The sequence below is a fragment of the Schistocerca nitens genome, chromosome 4 (assembly GCF_023898315.1).
Source record: "Schistocerca nitens isolate TAMUIC-IGC-003100 chromosome 4, iqSchNite1.1, whole genome shotgun sequence".
In the NCBI taxonomy this organism is placed as follows: Eukaryota; Metazoa; Arthropoda; class Insecta; order Orthoptera; family Acrididae; genus Schistocerca; species Schistocerca nitens.
In genome coordinates this window covers 262,337,567-262,357,326 of record NC_064617.1, presented here as the reverse complement: position 1 = coordinate 262,357,326, position 19,760 = coordinate 262,337,567, and the positions used below count along the sequence as shown (strand labels likewise).

Here is a 19,760-nt window from a genome sequence, read left to right as displayed (position 1 = left end):
TGTACATTACAGTATTTCATACTCCAGAAGTATAGTCACACCCACCGATAATGAACCTACCAGCACATCTCTGAAATGCTTCAATGTCTTCCTTTCATCTGACCTGGTGGGGATCCCAGACACTTGAGAAGTACTCATGAATGGGTCACTCAAGTGTTCTACACTTGATCTCCCTTATAGACAAGCTATACTTTACCAGACCTCTCCCAATGAACCAAAATTACCGTGTCTTCCCTACAACTGACCTCGTGTGCTCATTCCTATTTCATATCATTTTACAACATTATGTCTAGATATTTCATTGTTGTGATGGTGTCATGCAGAATACCACTAATACTGTATTCGAACATTACAGGAGTGTTTTTCCTACTCATCTGCATTAACTTACATTTTTCTGCATATAGAGCAGCTGCCATTCATCACACCATACAGAAATTCTCTTAAGTCATCTGGTATACTCCTAAAGTCACTCAACGACGACACTTCCCTGCGCGCTACAGATTGTTGCTCACCCAATCTATCAGATAGTTTACATGTAGAGAACAAGAGCAGTCCTATCACATTTCCCAAGGGCACTCCTGAGGATACCTGTCTCTGATGAATACTCACTAAGACAACATATTGGGTTCTATTACCCAAAAAGTCTTCAAGCCACTCAAAATCTGTGAACCTATTCCATATGCTAAGATCTTTAGCAACTGTTTGCAGTATGCCACTTTGTCAAACACTTTCCGGAAATCTAGGAGTATGGATCTGCCTGTTGCTCATGGTTCACAAGCTATTGTGTGAGCAGAGGACAAGCCAAATTTTGCCCAAGTGATGCTTTCTACATCTGTGCTGATCTGGGGACAGGAGCTTTTCTGTCTCAAGGAAATTTACTATATTCAAAATTAGAATATGCTCAAGAATTCTGCAGCACACTAGCATTAGCGATATTCGTCTGTAATTTTACAGGTCTGTTCTTTTACTCTTTGTATATATGGGATCCACTAGTGTTTTTTCTAGTCATTTAGGACTTCACACTGGGTGAGAGATTCATGATAAATGTGAGGTAAGTATGGCATCTATGCTGAAGAGTACTCTCTATAAAAATGACTTATTTGTTTTCAACTGATTCAGTTGCTTCTCAATGCCAGGGATACCTATTTCTGTGTCATCCACAGAGAAGTCTGTGTGATGGCCAAATGATGGTGTCCATATGATCATTCTGTGTGAATGATGTTTTAATTGCACAATTTAAAATTTCAGCTTTCTGTTTGTTGTTTTCTATTGCTACACTAAACTGATCAATGAATGGCTGGATAGAAGCCTTTCACCTTCTTAGCAGTTTGATGTAGGACCAGAATTTTCTTGGGTTCTCAGCAAGATCTTTCACTAATGTATGACAGTGTAAGTTGTATGTTTCACAAATCAGTCTTTTTATACATGTGTGAATTTATAATAACTTCTGGCTGTCAACATTTCTGAGAATGCAACTATCTCCATTTCCTCAGCATTTTCAGAATTTTATTACTACACCACAGTGGGTCTTTTGCATCCTTAATATACTTCCTTGGTACATACCATTCTGTAGCACAATTTACAATCAATTTAAACGTTGCCCAAAATTTCTCTACATCCATCATAATGGAACTAAATGGTATCCATTCATTGTTAATATAGAATTGTACAGTTCCATATTTCTCCTGTTGGCTGTGAACTGACACAGAAGAGAAAGGCAGTGGTAGACCATGACAAGAGAGAAAAATTTGTATGCACTACATATAGTGGATAATGGGAGTTGTTCAACACTGCTGCTGAATTTGATGATGGAATTTCAACAGTGTCATATTCGATGAATAGCTGAAAAGAAATTGAAGACTTTTGTTTCAAACTGATTAAAAAGGACAATCTGCCGAGTCAACAATAACCGAGGCCCGGAAAAATTAGGGTAGGCAATTGGTGAGTCCAATGGAGCAGTTAGTACATTGAATAAGAGATATGATGTAAATGTTGACCCATCAGAGTTCGGTGATTCATTTGCATATATTCCTGCAAGAAGCCACCAGAGTTCAATGATGCATCTGCAAACATTCCATGATGCCAGGATGGTTAGACACAGGTGTTAATGATGTAAATGACTGGTAGCAAAATGACAATGATTTCTGATGATGGAATTACTGCTATTTGTTCATCTGCAGAAAACAATGATAGTGATGTTAAATTAGCTGACAAAGCTGCTGATCAATCTGAAAACATTATTATGCCACATATACTGTCCAGCCACATCAACGTGACCACCTGTCAAAGAACTAAATAATTACTTTCTGCAGCACAGACCACCGTGATAAGTCCAGCAAGGTACCAACACGAATGTGGAGCCATGATGACTCCAGTGCAGTAGCCAGCTGTGCTAGGTTTCTCAGTTGAGAATCCATGGTGCAAAAAGCCCAACTGAGATAGTCCCACAGATTCTCGACTGAGTTTAAATCTGAGGAGTTTGCTGGAATGTGGAATATGCTAAACTCATACTGGTGCTCTTTGAATCACACAAGTACACTGTGAGCTGTGTGACATATTGTGTTGTCCTGTTGGTAGAGGTCATCGTGCCGAGGAAATACAAACAGCATGTAGGGACGGACACGGTCTCCAAGGCAGATGCATATATGTGTGATCTACTGTGCCTTCCAGAATGAAAATATCACCCCAGGAATGCCAAGGAACATTGCACACACCATAACGTTTCCTCCTTATTTGTTTTCAGGCTTTTTCACTCTACATGTCAGCGACCATCTGTTCATTGGAGCATAAAATGTGATTAATCTGAAAAGGTCACCTGTCGCCACTCAGCGGATATCCAGTTTTGGTAATGATAGGTTCTGGCCTTCATCACTAGTAAACAGCAGTCAGGATGGGTTCATGAACCAGGCACCTGCTGTGGAGGCCCATACACAGCAATGTTCAGTGAACAGTCATTGAGGAGAAACCTTTGGTTCTCTGGGGTAGTCATTTACTCAACAGTTGCTCACATATTAGCCTGTACACAGCCACCACTCACCCATTATCTATAGTCTTGGCACTAGATTTGGCTAGTACCATTTGGCCATGCGCGATATACTTTAATCACGGTAGCATACAAAAAGTTTACAAACTTAGTCATTTCAGAAATGCTTCCACCACCCTTGGGTCAGAAGCCAATGATCATGTCCTTTTGTATATCAGATAAATCACTCTGTTTCCATATTACAACAATGACTGTGCTATTTTCTGCATCCCCCAACATGCTATATACGCCCTCTACTGCTAGTATTGCCACCTACTGTCTGTGAGTGGTTATCCCATGCTGACACTAAACATAGGTGGTGGTCACATTATTGTGACTGGACCATGTAAGTAGGCAGTTGCGCAAAACAATGCAGAATGTTAAGTGGAAGCAACTTTGGCTGAAAAAACACTGGTGAAACTGATGCACGATCTTGTGAAGGGTCAGGATTACAAGATAAAGAGACCATTTTGTGGAGTCAGTCATCATCAAACTAATCACAAACCCTTCTCTTTTCACTCAATAATTCAATCATATTAAACTGCTTTAATTTTTTATGTTTAGTATGTTATTTCAGGTGTGTTTGTGTCTACCAAATAAAAACCATGATGCACTAGATGCGTTTAGATAATCTGCAAATATGATGAGAAAGCTGTCCCAAAAATAATCTTTATTTTCTGAGTTTTCTCTCTCACTCATTTATTTGAACAAACAATTAAGATTAAAATTAGCAAGGTGCATTTCAGACACTAAAACAACAGCTTAGTTTCGGCATACCAAATTGCAATAAAATGACAAAACATACTTCCTTGGTTTCCTACGTGATTCCTTTGCGGCAACACCGGTAGTTCCTGAATGACCGACTGCTTCTGGACACACAGTATCTTCATTTTTTAAGTTCAAAATGCATTCTGAAAAAAAGAGCACACAGATCCAAACTAGTGGAAAATTTTAATCCTGTTACAATCTACGTGAAACTTGAATTACACCCAAAATAAAATTCATTAAGCATTTTTGGAGAAACCAACCAATAGTGTTTATTGTGATGCTTATAGGCTCAGAATTCAACTTCGTCCAAGGTACGTGAATCAGGAGTTCATGTATGTGGCCACTTGCAAAGCTGAATGGCAGCTGCAGTTCTTGCTCCAAGACTTCAAGTCGAAGCTCCAGATTGTGAAAGGAAGCATCTCCTCCCCATAAAGAAACCTACAACAGAATAACTATTGGTATACATTTTAATGACAGACTCAACTAAGACAAAATCCAGTATGATAGTCCAATTCTACATCAAGTTCAGCTACTGAATTTTATAGAAACCGTAATCTTCAGGCACCAAGTGTGGCAGTACTTGTCATATATAAATAATGAACAGGCTCACAAGTTCATATTGTATTCATACAAAATCTTTAAAAATGTCATTTACCTTTACCAAACATAATCACATAAAGATATTTATACAGTGTACAAGAACTTTAAGGTCACAATCATATGACCAGGACATGATTCTAAACACAGAACTCTGTGATAATGAATTAATGGCTAGGAATGAATCTTTAGCATTTTATTGACACAAACAACTTGAACCTTACAGTAACAATTGAAGGTCACAAAGATTACAAAACGTAGGTAATTCAGCTCTGTGGTACTCCATTGGAAACTCCACAGACAGAATTCAACTCTGTGATTAAAATCATATGGTTCCATAGCTTGCTCATGTTGTTTATGATTGGAGGGTACATGCTACTTCATCAGTACTCTCCACATTGTATTCCTCCAAAGAGTATTTCATAGTTAAGTTGATGTGATCTTATGGATGATTTCTCCTCCACACAATCAAATGTAATCTGCTTAAATTCTACAGTACAAAAAATTCTTTCTTGAGACTCTTGGCAAACTCTCTGATTTGATTGCAACAACTTATATTCCCAGTGAGAAACTGCAGTGAAACTTCTTTCTGCACAGTCACTCAATTTTATGAACACTACATTCAGCTGCACCAGTCTCAACGACTGGTCATGCACTATACACAGTGGCAAACTCCACCTCTGTGTATTTATTACGGTAGAACCGCAACACCGATATGGCAAGCAACTGATTGTTAAGAAATCTAAACAGTTTACAGACACATGCCTGACACGCAATGTCCCTTATCTCAAACTATTCAATTTCTGATCATCTACCATCTGTATAATGTTTGTGATACCCTGTATGTTCACATACCTGCAATTACTATGCAAACAATCTCATAACCCTTCTCCAGCATTCCAGACTTCCCTAACAAGCACTACATGTCGATTAAGAATCAGTTATCAAAGCACGGTGGCCACGTGTTGTCTGATGTCCCCAATGTGTGTGAAGTATAAGGCTTGCAGGGTTAATTTAAGGTGGAGATACATAAAGAAATCTGCCAGTGGCAAATCTGGAGAATAAGCAAGAAAGTTGAGCACATGGATTGCAGTGTGCAAATGATCATTGTCATGAAGGAAATTCCACCATCCACTCAGTTACAGTTCTTACCAACCCCCTCCCCCCTCCCAGAAGTGTTGCAGTAGCCATTTCAAAACTTCCATATTGACAGTTTCGCCCTTGGGTAGAAATGAATGATGTATCAAGCCCTTCCTATTGAAAAAGACAATCAATATCATCTTAATCTTTATTTTTATCAGCTGGCTATTTTGGGAGGTGGGGAAGATGATGAACACCATGCCACTGATGGTCACTTGGTCTCCAGATTGTATGGCAGCACCAGGTCTCACTCATCTCCTATGATGATGGTTTCCAAAAATTGTGGATTCCAGTCAGATATGTCAAAGAAATCTCCACACTTTCCATCAGAGTTTGCTTCTGCTAATTTGTTAGTGTGTTTGGTACAAACGGGGCATACAGCTTCCACGTTTTTAAAAGTTCATGAACAGCAGTACTTACACTGTCTTGTTGGATGTCATCTGTGACTGTGCTTATTGATGGTCGACCCAAATGCGGCTCATACTTGACACCTTCCTTTCTGTCTCTACAGCATTTAAAACACTCAAACACACACATTTTACTCACTGCTTCAACACTGTACTCCTTGTGTCTCCATTTTCATTTTACTTAATTTGAATCAAAATTTCATGTTAATGTATTGTTCCATTTAGTGCTTCATTTTACAACAAGACAAGTTCTCACAGTGACTTGGTTGCAGCATACACCACTGCTCCACTTCGGTCATCTGGACAACAGGGAGTGCTTGTTGACATACAGGCCATTCACTGAACTTTTCAGATGCAGCTCAGAATAATAATAATAATAATAATAATAATAATAAAAACACTTGCATATTACTACATCAGGCCAACTGAATGTGATTCATGAGATAATTTTTTTGTGAGCATGTGATGTCATGTAAGTGAATGTATTTGAAAATTAGTTGTTTAGTATGTTACTATTTTTAATCTAGATCTTGTCATCGTCATCATCTTTCTCGGGTGTTTATTTGAGATTGGTTTGACAGTTATGAAAAGATGTGCAATATGACATCTACCACAATTTTACTTTAAAAGTACGGAGTGTTCACTAACTGTACAAAATGCCACAAATATGGGAAAGTGATGAAAATGGTTAAAGCTTTTTTTTCTATACTAGGGATGGATTTACGTAGCAGTGCTGAGAAGACAGTGTTAGGAGGTCTAATCATAGAGGCACTTGGTTTGAAAAATAAATGCTTATCATCTGTGACACTATTATGTTAGCTGTTTTTAAATTTTTCTTTAGCAGTTCTGTTTTCATGGGACTAGGATCACCGAACATGTCATTTTGTTACATTTATTTTTTGAGTTATCTGTTTTGCAGATACAATGGCGTTTTATTTTCTGTAGTTATTTTGTGAAAGTGTTTATCTTTTATCTTTTAAGTGTTTCCTGAAAGTTACGTACGTTTTTACTCAGTTTTAAGAACTCTTGAGGAATGTGCTATATTTTGGTTGGTATCAGGTAATTCAGTTAAGTTACATTGGTGAAATGAAGTTATTGATAGGGAATGTAGCTCTCCATTTGCTGGTTAGTTAAAGTTTGTGAACTGCTGACCCGTATCCGTTTCATGATAATCACGGAGTTAACTTTGTCGTGAAGATATAACTACCGACTTCACATCAAAATAGACTCTCTTTTTTTTTTTGTGACAGTTGCTATTAGGTGGTTGTTGGGCATCGTTAAGTTCAATTTGGCTGCACAGGTTACTTGAGTATAACAATACCAGCTTTATATCAAAACTGGTTTTCTGTATAGTTTTGGCATAAATGCTATAATATGGTTGGTTAGAACCATGCAGATTAATTTAGCTGTACATTTTAATTGAAAATAATGATACTAACTTTAGATTAGAATTTACAGATTTTTTAAGAAAGATAATTTAATTAATTTCTTTGTTTATGGGTTTTCCATTTTGTGCCTGGTCAGAGCTCCCAGTTTCCTGCAGATGATTCATTAATTACATACCAGATACACCTGCTGTTATGTAGTATTTGTGTGCATGTTTTTCATAAATGTCAAGTCATATTTACACAAACTGCTTACATCCACCATTTTGATGTTGTTGTGGATCACAGTTGATGCCCAATACTGAAAGGTTCAGTATTTTCATAAGGCTGATGTAATTCATTGAACTCTGCAGGTATACCAGCAAGTACAAGTTCTTTCCTCAATCAGACATTCCCAATTTCAATGGAAGCAAAATAATCAATAAACATATTACAAACACTTATTTTACAATGTTTACCTGTGAATCTTCATGTCTGAAATTTTTTATGTATTTATCCACATAACTAAGTAATATAGGTGTGATGTATGATTCCAGTTTGAACATAGCGGACTTCTGTTATCACAGAACATAGTATCTTCAGACAGCAATGACCTGGAGAAAGAATACATCATTACTACACTTACTGCAATGCAAAAACAGATTACTGAAATTCAAAAATTTCTACAGAAACACTGTCATACTGGTGAAAAATTTAAACTGATGTACATCTATTTATTCAAATAGTTCACTACAAAAAAGAAGAAGAAAAGGTTTAAAAGGAGAGGCTTGTAGGACTAGAGTAAATGGGCCAACAATGTATTTACATTTGGAATTCGTTAACTATGTATTATATAATTACTAATCTTATGGCTAAACATACTGTATGCCTGGGAAAAATTTCAGCTCAAGTTTGGGACATCAAAGTATACACTTTGCAAGGTACTGGTAAATGTTGATCACACGATAGTCAGAATGAAATAGTCATCGAATAAGTATTGTGTCATATGGCAACTTATGACATTTCAAAGATATCTCCCCTCAAGAAGTCATGGGATACATAGTACAAGTTTAGATTGGACAAAGTTGGAGCAGAAAATCAATCATGACCATTTGAAAGAAACCACTCCAGCATTAATCTTACGTGGGTTAGGGAAAGCATGGATGGTGCAAGTCTAGTTGTTCAGATAGGGATTTGACTTTCACTTCTCCAAAACGTCAGTCAATTAACTTAGTCAGCACGTAGTTCAGTGTAAGGTAAAAATATGTGAATGATCATAGTCAAGACAAAATGATTTGCCACATTTCTCCAGCCTGCTGACTATCCTGTGCATACGTGTGCTAAGGCAGAAGGTTGAATAGAACATAGAACTGCTGTCAACAAATAAGCAGAATTTGAAATGTATCCTTACTGTAGACACTGTATTTTAAAGGCAACTGCAAAAAAATGATACTTTACTAACCCATGTAACACAATTTTAATAATGCATTCTGAACCACTAAAGTACTCTGCCAAGAAGAAAAACAGCAGAATGGATGGCCATCCTGAAATGCCCCCTTCATGGATTTGTGCACAATATATATCCATGGAGTACTATGCAACCTTCCCAAGTCTAAAATGTACTGCTATCAGATGTTATTTAAGCTGGAATGGCACTTTTATGATCACATTCGCATAGCTTGGTTGTTGTAGGTGTCTTGCAAACCAACACAGTGGAAAGCAACCGAAAGGATTCCAGAATCCAGGTGAAGTGGAGGTTTTTGGTTTTGGTTTAGGGCGCAAAAACAACTAGGGTCATACATGCTCATGTCAGAACTGTAGAACAAGAAGACAAAGAGAGGAGTTAAAAATGACTACACATTAATGCCAATTGACGGAAGAGAAGATAGTTAAAAACAGGGACATGCAGAAAGGTCTACAAAATACGCCACACAGACCCAGAGGTCCTGAACTAAAGATTAAATGTCCTTCACCATATTGCTACGATGGATAAAAAGTAAAACACGGTCGACAGCCTGGGCATCGTTCACTAAAACAGCGAATAACTCAGATGACAAACACAAATAAGAATGAAAGCGGTTAAAAAAGGGGCATTCAAACAGGAAATGGCGGACCGTCAAAGGTTGAGGGCAATGACCACAAATTGGTGGGGGATCATCACTTAACAAATGGCAATGGATGGAAAGACAGTGCCTGATACGCAGTCTAGCTAAAATGACCTTCTCACAGCGAGAGGGCTGAGAGGAGATTGTCCAAGCCGCTGGGAGGCTTAAGAATCTGGAGCTTGTTCTCATGAAGGGAGAACCAGTGGTAATGCTAAAGTGAAACCAACTGCTGATAGAAATCAATGCAGAGATCATCATAGGGAATGTAAGAACTTGCAACCTGAGGTGCGAGGACTGCAGCCTTGGCAGCAGCACCAGCGGCCACATTTTCTGTCAGACCGATATGCCCGGAAACCCACATAAACATCATCGTGGCTCCATCAAGAGTGAGTAAGTGAAAGCTTTCCTGGACCATTGCAGTAAGCGATGGACAGTGTACAGCACACAGAGGCTTTGAAGGGCACTGAGAGAGTCGGAGCAGATGACGCAATTGAAAAGCCTGTGTCGCCAGATGTTCAGCGTGACCTGATACAGGGCGATGAGCTCTGCTGTAAATACTGAGCAGTGCTCCGGAAGCCAATACTGAAAATCGTCAGTGCCAATAATGAAGGCACTCCCAACACACGGTCAGTCCATGAGCCATCACTGTACACAAAGGTACTATCGCAAAGTTCTGTGCAAAGGTCGTCAAACTGATGGTGGTAGAACAAGGCCGGAGTAGTGTCTTTAGGAAGTAAATTAAGGTCAAAGTGAACACGGACCGCAGCACAAAGCTAAGTTGGTGAACACTTCACATCCATCAGGAAAGTGGCAGCTAGCATGAAGTTAAGCTGCCAGAGAAAGAGCCGAAAGCAAACTCCAGGAGGTAACAGAGAAGAGTGACACACCCCATACTTGGGATCAAAGGAGTCATCAAAGGAGGAGGCATAGAATGGGTGGCCACACATGGCAAACAGCATGCATACCTGCTGAGGAGAAAGTCACAGAGGTAGGACAGCGGTAGTTCGGCAGTTTCAGCATACAGACTCTCAACTGGGCCAGTGTGAAAGGCGCCAGTGGCCAAACAGATGCCGTGATGGTGGATAGTATTGAGACAGTGTAAGGAGAACAGACACGTAGATGCATAAATGAAACACCTATAGTCTAGTTTCAAACGGACAAGAGCCGGTGCAAATGGAAGAGGATGGTTCAATCTGCTCCACTAAGGACACGTAGGACACTGACAGGCCAGCATACAGCAGGCTGCCAGATAAGATAGATGGGAGGACCAGGAAAGTTTCCTATCGAGTATGAGCCCCACGAATTTCATATTTTCAATGAATGGAAGAGCAACAAGCTCAAGATATAATGAAAATGGAAGAAACCAATTGTGCCACCAAAAATTCATACAAATGGTTCTGACGGGGGAAAATAAAAGCTATTGTTGATGTTTTGTTTGCAAACACGATCGAGACATCATTGAAGACGCCCCTCAATGAGACAAGTCCGTGGAGAACTGCAATACATGGCACAATCATCAACAAAAAGGGAGCCAAAGATGCCCGACAGGAAACAGGCCATTATAGGGTTAATGATGATAGGAAAGAGGACAACACTCAGGACAGAGCCCTGGGGCACACCGTTTTTCTGGATAAAGTTGTCCAGCAAGGCAGAACTCACATGAACCTTGAAAACTTGGTCGTTTAAGAATTCCTGAAAGAAATGGGGCAAACAGCCAGTGAAACCCCACGAGTAGAGAGTATGAAGGACACCAGTCCTCCAGCAGGTGTCGCAGGCTTCCTCCAAATCAAAAAACATGGCCACAGTCTGGGATTTCTGTACAAAACCATTCATGACACAGGTTGACAAATTGAGGAGATGGTCAACTGCAGAACGCCGTGCTCGAAATCCACACTGTGCAGTTGTTAGTAAATTGCTAGACTCGAGCCACCACACCAATCGGACATGAACCAAACATTCCATCACCCTGCAAGCACAGCTGGTGAGAGAAATTGGGTGGTAGCTATAAGGAAGGTGTTTGGCCTTACCGAGCTTGGGTATGACAATGGCTTCACGCCAGTGTCTGGGAAACGTGCCCTCTACCCAGATGCGGTTGTATGTATGAAGGAGAAAGCCCTTGCCAGTAAGAGAATGGTGCTGCAACATTTGAATGTGAAGGTCGTCTGGCCCAGGGGTGGAGGATCAGGATGAAGTGAGAGCATGATCTAGCTCCCTAATAGTAAAGGCAGCATTGTAGCACTCATTATTCTGAGAAGGATATCGCCCGAGCCTTCTCCACTCATTCCCAATGGAGGAAGGCAGAGTGATGGTGGGAGGAGCTCGGAATCTCCACAAAATGGCAGCCTAAGGTGTTGGACATAGCAATAGGGTCCACTATGATATTTTCTGCTACTGTCAGGCCAGAAACTGGGGAATGGATCTTGGACCCTGAGAGCCGTCGGAGGTTGGCCCACGTGATAGAAGAGGGAGTGGAACTGCTAAAAGAACTAGTACATTAAATCCAGCTAGCTTTTTTGCTATCCTGAAGAATGCGATGATACTGTGAACAAAATTGTTTATAATGAAAACAGTTTGCAACGATGGGATGACAGTTAAAAACGTGGAGAGCACATCACCATGCGCGAACTGCATCATGGCATGCCCACCGAGGGACTGGGACATGGCGCAGGAAAGAGGAAGTGCGAAGAATGGAATGTCCTGCAGTGGTGAGGATAATGTTTGTAAGATATTCTACCTGGTCATCGCAACTGGGGAAATGTTGTTCGTCGAAGGTCGCTGGGGGGGGGGGGGGGGTAAAGCCTCCAGTCGACCCTAGTAAGCTGCCATTTGGGAGTGCACAGAGGTGGGGTAGGAGTCAGCAACCAGATAGCACATGGGAAATGGTTGCTTGAACATGTGTCAGAGAGAACGGACCACTCGAGACAATGTGCAAGTTGGGCAGTGCAGCAGGTTAAGTCCAAATGGGAATACGTGTACGTGGAGTCTGAAAGGAACGTGGGTGCTCTTGTGTTAAGGAAGATGAGATTACACTGATTGAGAAAGTCAGCCAAGAGGGCACCTCTTGAACAAGTTCTGGGAGAACCCAAAAGGGGATGGTGCACTTTAAAGTCATCAAGCAGCAGAAAGGAGTGAGGTAGCTGCCCAATAAGCCGGCAAAGTGGTGACATCGAATGAGGGACTGATGTAAACAGTACAAAGGGAAAAGGTCAAGTGAGGAAGGGAAATGCGGACTGCAACAGTTGGAGCTGGGTAGTCAGGGAGATGGGTTGGCTATGATCATCATTCCAGATTAGCAGCATGACTCCCCCATGAGATGGAATGCCATCCTGGTGGGAAGGTCAAAGTGGACTGGGAAGAAATGCGAAAGCTCAAAGCGGTCGTGAGGATGCAATTTTGTTTCCTGGTAGCTGAGTACAAGGGGACACTGTGATTCTTTGTTGAATCGAAGGCTGCGGTTGTCATCTCGGCGACTGGCGAGTGCTAGCCTTTGAAGACTCACTGCTACAGGGCACAGTGGCTGGAGGATCCTGCTCCATGAGGTCAACAGAGGCATTGGCATTCTCCTTCTGTCAATCTGTGGAGTCCAGTGCAGAAAAATGGTTGGTGGTGTGCACCAGCAACACAGAGGTTGGCCGGGCGATGGTATCACGTGGTGACACCATTGAAGAGGATCTCAGAGTCAGCGAAGGAGAAGACCGTTTCCCTTTGATTACCTGCAGCCTTTCTGGTTGGCAGAGATGTTTGTTGGCTGGAGGGATGTAAAAAGTCTTCCCAAGAGTATTCCTTCTGTCCCTTCCAGCCAGCTGGTTGTGTAGCATGTGACTTTGCCCTGTGAGGCGGAAGATTGGTGGCTTGGTGCACAGCTGGAGGAGGAGATGGGGATGCTACTATGATACGGGGAGATTTTACAACTGCAGCGCTAAATTTGAGATCACACATCTGCATTGCCATGTCCTTCGTGGAGACAGATGTAGGTGCCAGATGGTAGAACGCAAGGCTTCCAACTAGCCAGCAACTTGCAAGCGACTGGATAAGGCACTTTTTCCTTCACCCAGATCTGAACAGCCTGCTGTGGCATTATCTCGGGAGGAGGTGGGATACACAACATTGCAGTTGATACAGCCGTGAGGAGGAGGTGGACAATCACCATCATGAGCATCCCTACCACAGAATACACATTTAGCAGGCTGTTGACAGGACTGTCAAGTGTGGTTGAAATGATGACACTGGTAACAGCGCATCAGGACTGGAATGTACGATTGAACTGTGAGAAGTTCATAGCCTGCCTTGATCTTGGACTGGGACTGAGCACCACTCTACCAAAAGTGAGGAAAAAAGTGTGTGTGGGAACTAAGGATGCATCTACTGTTTTCATCACCCAATGGACTGCAATGACACCCCAATCAAAGAGGTTGGTCTGGATTTCTGGCTCAGTCAGACCATCGAGCAGCCTAATGTAAATAACACCACAGGAAGAATTCAGTATTCACTGGGCCTCAACACGAACAGGATAGCAGCGGAGGAGCAAAGCAGCAAGCAGTTTTTGTGCTTGAGAATCAGGAGTAGTTGCAAAAGCAAAACTGCCATTTCATAAATGGCAGCAGGAATTCACAGGACCAGCAATTGCGTCAACACCTTACTCAATAATAAATGGATTCACCGTAGTGAATGACTGACTGTCTTCAGTAAGTGAAACAACAAGGGACTGTGGTACAGCTGGGAGGGTCTTTGAAACTTTTGCCTCATTCCATTTATGTTTGGCAGATGCTGACAGTGAAAAAGATGATTGGCTCACTGTGAGAAAATCCCCCATTATCACCAGCACCTCCAATGGTGTGCTCCTTCCAACTGGGTGCCTCCTCAGAAGGGGGCACACCCGCCTTAGGTGATTGTTCACACCTCAGGTCAAACCTGAAAACCTGACAGGGAGACCAATTGGCAATCAGAAGGTAGCAGCTCAGGCAACCATCCCTCCCTGGACCTGTCCTTCACCAGGGGATATGTGAGAACACTACATGTCAACCCAGGGCTGGGAATTGTGTGTTACCCAGTCACCTGTTACACATCAGACGCATGGGCTGGCCTTCAGGAGTGCACAGGAAGAAGAAAAAAGTGGAGGAAAGATAGGAGAAGGGGAATGAAAAACAGAAAAAAAAGAAAGAATGAAAGACAGTGGAAAGACTGTTCTGACATCGGCAACTGAATATACAGAAAGAATTTCCAACAACATCCCAGACATATTTTCCAAGAGAGGGGAAAAAGAATAGCAAGAGGACAGCCATGCAGCATGGAAGGGAAAAGATGCTGCAAAGGATTTTCTCACAGTGAGGCACGCACAAACCCGTCAAAGAGCAGTGAGCCTCCTGGAGGGGAAGGGGGTGGTTTGATCATCCTCCTTTCTTTCCAGAACTTGTGAGAGCAATAATATTGTGGTATTTTTTCAGGTATGTATGATTGCTTCCAGTTTTATGTGGAGCAATAAGCTGTTTCCATGAACTAGGTAGTTCCACAGATTCAAATTTTATTACAAGCTCCAAAAGTAACTTGTCTCTAGTGAATTAGCTGTCACAATACGCTGTACTTGACATTAAGAAAAGGCCTGCTGCTGTCCCTCAGAAGGAATGAAGATTACTGTTTAACATTCCATCAACAGCAACATCATTAGAGATGGAGCACAAGCTTGGATTATAAAAGAATGGGGAAGGAAACCAGCTACGGCATTTTCAAAGGAACCATCATGGCATTTGTCTGGAGTGATTTAGGGAAATTGTGCAAAACCTAAACCTGGATAGCTGGATGGAGTTTGACCTCTTGTCCTCCCAGATGCAAATCCACTGTGTTAATGAATGCATCACCTCACTCAGTGCTGTCCCTTGGGCTGCAGTAAAAGACTGGCATCCCTACCAGCCACGTCTGTTACTGTCCCGCAGCATCAAAAAGTTAGATCTTGGTAGTGTTAGACATTATAGAGTAAAAATATTTCACAACATTGTGCCCTGGGTCTCTTGCCAAGGTTTGAAGAACATCACTATTTCAGACAGCAGTAGCGAAGGACATTCTCCCTTTCCCATTCCCTGATATCACCTACACTGTTTCCTCACACATTAGCAGGTGAAATGGAATGATTAACGGAATTCAGAAAATCTCTCCACTGTTTCCCCCCTAATCTCTTTAACTGTTAATATTGCTCACATCCTTACAATACAGAGACTGACCAAGCATTTGGTTGCAAATAAGCACTTCAACCTCCACCATACAAATGTTTGCAACTATTGATGGAATTATATGCGCTGTTCCACTGTGGCATAACTTTGCTGTAGAGTACTCAGTTGCCTTTACTGAGAAACTACAGTACTTAGAGATGGTTTTATATGACACAATTACATGAGCATTTCACAATGCCATAATAAGTTTCAACCAGTCATTCACCATCTACAGACAAAAGGCAAGTGCTTTCTCTTGTGTTTTCAACAATACTGAAGGCAACAGCAGGTCTTAAGTATTGTCAAAAAATGAAACAGAACTGATTTGCAGCAAGTGTCTGAAGATGACCAACAGCTGGGTCATGTTGTTGTTGTTGTTGTTGTTGTGGTCTTCAGTCCTGAGACTGGTTTGATGCAGCTCTCCATGCTACTCTATCCTGTGCAAGCTTCATCATCTCCCAGTACCTACTGCAACCTACATCCTTCTGAATCTGCTTGGTGTATTCATCTCTTGGCCTCCCTCTACGATTTTTACCCTCCAAGCTGCCCTCCGATACTAAATTTGTGATCCCTTGATGCATCAGAACATGTCCTACCAACTGATCTCTTCTTCTAGTCAAGTTGTGCCACAAACTTCTCTTCTCCCCAATCTTCTTCAACACCTCCTCATTAGTTATGTGATATACCCATCTAATCTTCAGCATTCTTCTGTAGCACCACATTTCGAAAGCTTCTATTCTCTTCTTGTCCAAACTATTTATCATCCATGTTTCACTTCCATAGATGGCTACACTCCATACAAATACTTTCAGAAACGACTTCCTGACACTTAAATCTATACTCGATGTTAACAAATTTCTCTTCTTCAGAAATGATTTCCTTGCCATTGCCAGTCTACATTTTATATCCGCTCTACTTCGACCATCATCATTTATTTTGCTCCCCAAATAGCAAAACTCCTTTACTACTTTAAGTGTCTCATTTCCTAATCTAATACCCTCAGCATCACCCGACTTAATTCAACTACATTCCAGTATCCTCGTTTTGCTTTTGTTGATGTTCATCTTATATCCTCCTTTCAAGTCACTATCCATTCCATTCAACTGCTCTTCCAAGTCCTTTGCTGTCTCTGACAGAATTACAATGTCATCGGCGAACCTCAAAGTTTTTATTTCTTCTCCATGGATTTTAATACCTACTCCGAATTTTTCTTTTGTTTCCTTCACTGCTTGCTCAATATACAGATTGAATAACATCGGGGAGAGGCTACGACCCTGTCTCACTCCCTTCCCAACAACTGCTTCCCTTTCATGCCCCTCGACTCTTATAACTGCCATTTGGTTTCTATAAAAATTGTAAATAGCGTTTCGCTCCCTATATTTTACCCCTGCCACCTTCAGAATTTGAAAGAGAGTATTCCAGTCAACATTGTCGAAAGCTTTCTCTAAGTCTACAAATGCTAGAAACATAGGTTTGCCTCTCCTTAGCTTCTAAGATAAATCGTAGGGTCAAAAAAATAATTTAAATGGCTCTGAGAACTATGGGACTTAACATCTATGGTCATCAGTCCCCTAGAACTTAGAACTACTTAAACCTAACTAACCTAAGGACACCACACAACACCCAATCATCACGAGGCAGAGAAAATCCCTGACCCCACCGGGAATCGAACCCAGAAACCCGGGCGCGGGAAGCGAGAATGCTACCGCACGACCACGAGCTGCGGACTCGTAGGGTCAGTATTGCCTCACGTGTTCCAATATTTCTACGGAATCCAAACTGATCTTCCCCTAGGTCGGCTTCTACTAGTTTTTCCATTCGTCTGTAAATAATTCGCGTTAGTATTTTGCAGCCGTGACTTGTTAAACTGATAGTTCGATAATTTTCACATCTGTCAACACCTGCTTTCTTTGGGATTGGAATTATTATATTCTTCTTGAAGTCTGAGGGTATTTCGCCTGTCTCATACATCTTGTTCACCAGATGGTAGAGTTTTGTCAGGAGTGGCTCTCCGAAGGCTGTCAGTAGTTATAATGGAATGTTGTCTACTCCGGGGGTCTTGTTTCGACTCAGGTCTTTCAGTGCTCTGTCAAACTCTTCACGCAGTATCATATCTCCCATTTCATCTTCATCTACATCCTCTTCCATTTCCATAATATTGTCCTCAAGTACATCACTCTTGTATAGACCCTCTATATACTACCTCCACCTTTCTGCTTTCCCTTCTTTGCTTAGAACTGGGTTTCCATCTGAGCTCTTAATATTCATACAAGTGGTTCTCTTTTCTCCAAAGGTCTCTTTAATTTTCCTGTAGGCAGTATCTATCTTACACCTAGTGAGATAAGCCTCGACATCCTTACATTTATCCTCTAGCCATCCCTGCTTAGCCATTTTGCACTTCTTGTCGATCTCATTTTTGAGACGTTTGTATTCCTTTTTGCCTGCTTCATTTACTGCATTTTTATATTTTCTCCTTTCATCAATTAAATTCAATATTTCTTCTGTTACCCAAGGATTTCTACTAGCCCTTGTCTTTTTACCTACTTGATCCTCTGCTGCCTTCACTACTTCATCCCTCAAAGCTACCCATTCTTCTTCTACTGTATTTCTTTCCCCCATTCCTGCCATTTGTTCCCTTACGCTCTCCCTGAAACTCTGTACAACCTCTGGTTTAGTCAGTTTATTCCTTAAATTCCCACCTTTTTGCAGTTTCTTCAGTTTTAATCTACAGTTCATAATCAATAGATTGTGGTCAGAGTCCACATCTGCCCCTGGAAATGTCTTACAATTTAAAACCTGGTTCCTAAATCTCTGTCTTACCATTATATAATCTGTCTGATATCTGTCAGTATCTCCAGGTTTCTTCCATGAATACAATCTTCTTTTATGATTCTTGAACCAAGTGTTAGCTATGATTAAGTTGTGCTCTGTGCAAAATTCTACCAGGTGGCTTCCTCTTTCATTTCTTAGCCCCAATCCATATTCACCTACTATGTTTCCTTCTCACCCTTTTCCTACTACTGAATTCCAGTCACCCATGACTATTAAATTTTTGTCTCCCTTCACTATCTGAATAATTTCTTTTATTTCATCATCATACATTTCTTCTATTTCTTCGTCATCTGCAGAGCTAGTTGGCATATAAACTTGTAATATTGTAGTAGGCATGGGCTTCGTGTCTATCTTGGCCACAATAATGCGTTCACTATGCTGTTTGCAGTAGCTTACCTGCATTCCTATTTTTTTATTCATTATTAAACCTACTCCTGCATTACCCCTATTTGACTTTGTATTTATAACCCTGTATTCGCCTGACCAAAAGTCTTGTTCCTCCTGCCACCGAACTTCACTAATTCCCACTATATCTAACTTTAACCTATCCATTTCCCTTTTTAAATTTTCTATCCTACCTGCCCGATTAAGGGATCTGAATTTTCCACGGTCCGATCCGTAGAACGCCAGTTTTCTTTCTCCTGATAACGACGTCCTCTCGAGTAGTCCCCGCCTGGAGATCCAAATGGGGGACTATTTTACCTCCGGAATATTTTACCCAAGAGGACGCCATCATCATTAACCATACAGTAAAGCTGCATGCCCTCGGGAAAAATTACGGCTGTAGTTTTCCCTTGCTTTCAACCGTTTGCAGTACCAGCACAGTAAGGCCGTTTTGGTTAGTGTTACAAGGCCAGATCAGTCAATCATCCAGACTGTTGCCCCTGCAACTACTGAAAAGGCTGCTGCCCCTCTTCAGGAACCACACGTTTGTCAGGCCTCTCAACAGATACTCCTCCGTTGTGGTTGCACCTACGGTACAGCTATCTGTATCGCTGAGGCACGCAAGCCTCCCCACCAACGGCAAGGTCCACGGTTCATTGGGGAATGGGTCATAAAAAATAAATATATCATAAAATTGATCACTGACTCTCCATGGAAAATACATCATTTTTTCCAACCATGCAGATGCCTATCTATCTGTCCATCTGAAATATATCCCTTTTATAGGGAAACTGCTGAAGCTGAACACTCAAGGACTCAGGAATGAGGTATCAATCAGCACACGGTCGGAGCAATGAAATAGCACTGTTTGGCCAGTATCGGCACAGTTGAGCTATGCAACAGGTGCTTTCTCTCACCAAGAACATGCAAATTGACTT

The 19,760-nt window shown here is 41.4% G+C and overlaps 1 protein-coding gene across 1 annotated transcript in view; it reads right to left on the bottom strand.

The window, feature by feature from the left end:
• Positions 1-19,760, bottom strand: part of LOC126252241 (intermembrane lipid transfer protein VPS13B) — a 199,787-nt gene that overhangs the window by 164,140 nt on the left and 15,887 nt on the right. Inside the window, exons 2-4 of the mRNA XM_049953114.1 lie at positions 7,778-7,912; positions 4,051-4,228; positions 3,828-3,933 (exon numbers count right to left, since the gene is read on the bottom strand). Of these exons, the coding sequence (XP_049809071.1) occupies positions 3,828-3,933; positions 4,051-4,228; positions 7,778-7,864 (371 nt within the window). The 5' untranslated portion in view covers positions 7,865-7,912. The remainder of the gene's footprint in view (positions 1-3,827; positions 3,934-4,050; positions 4,229-7,777; positions 7,913-19,760) is intronic.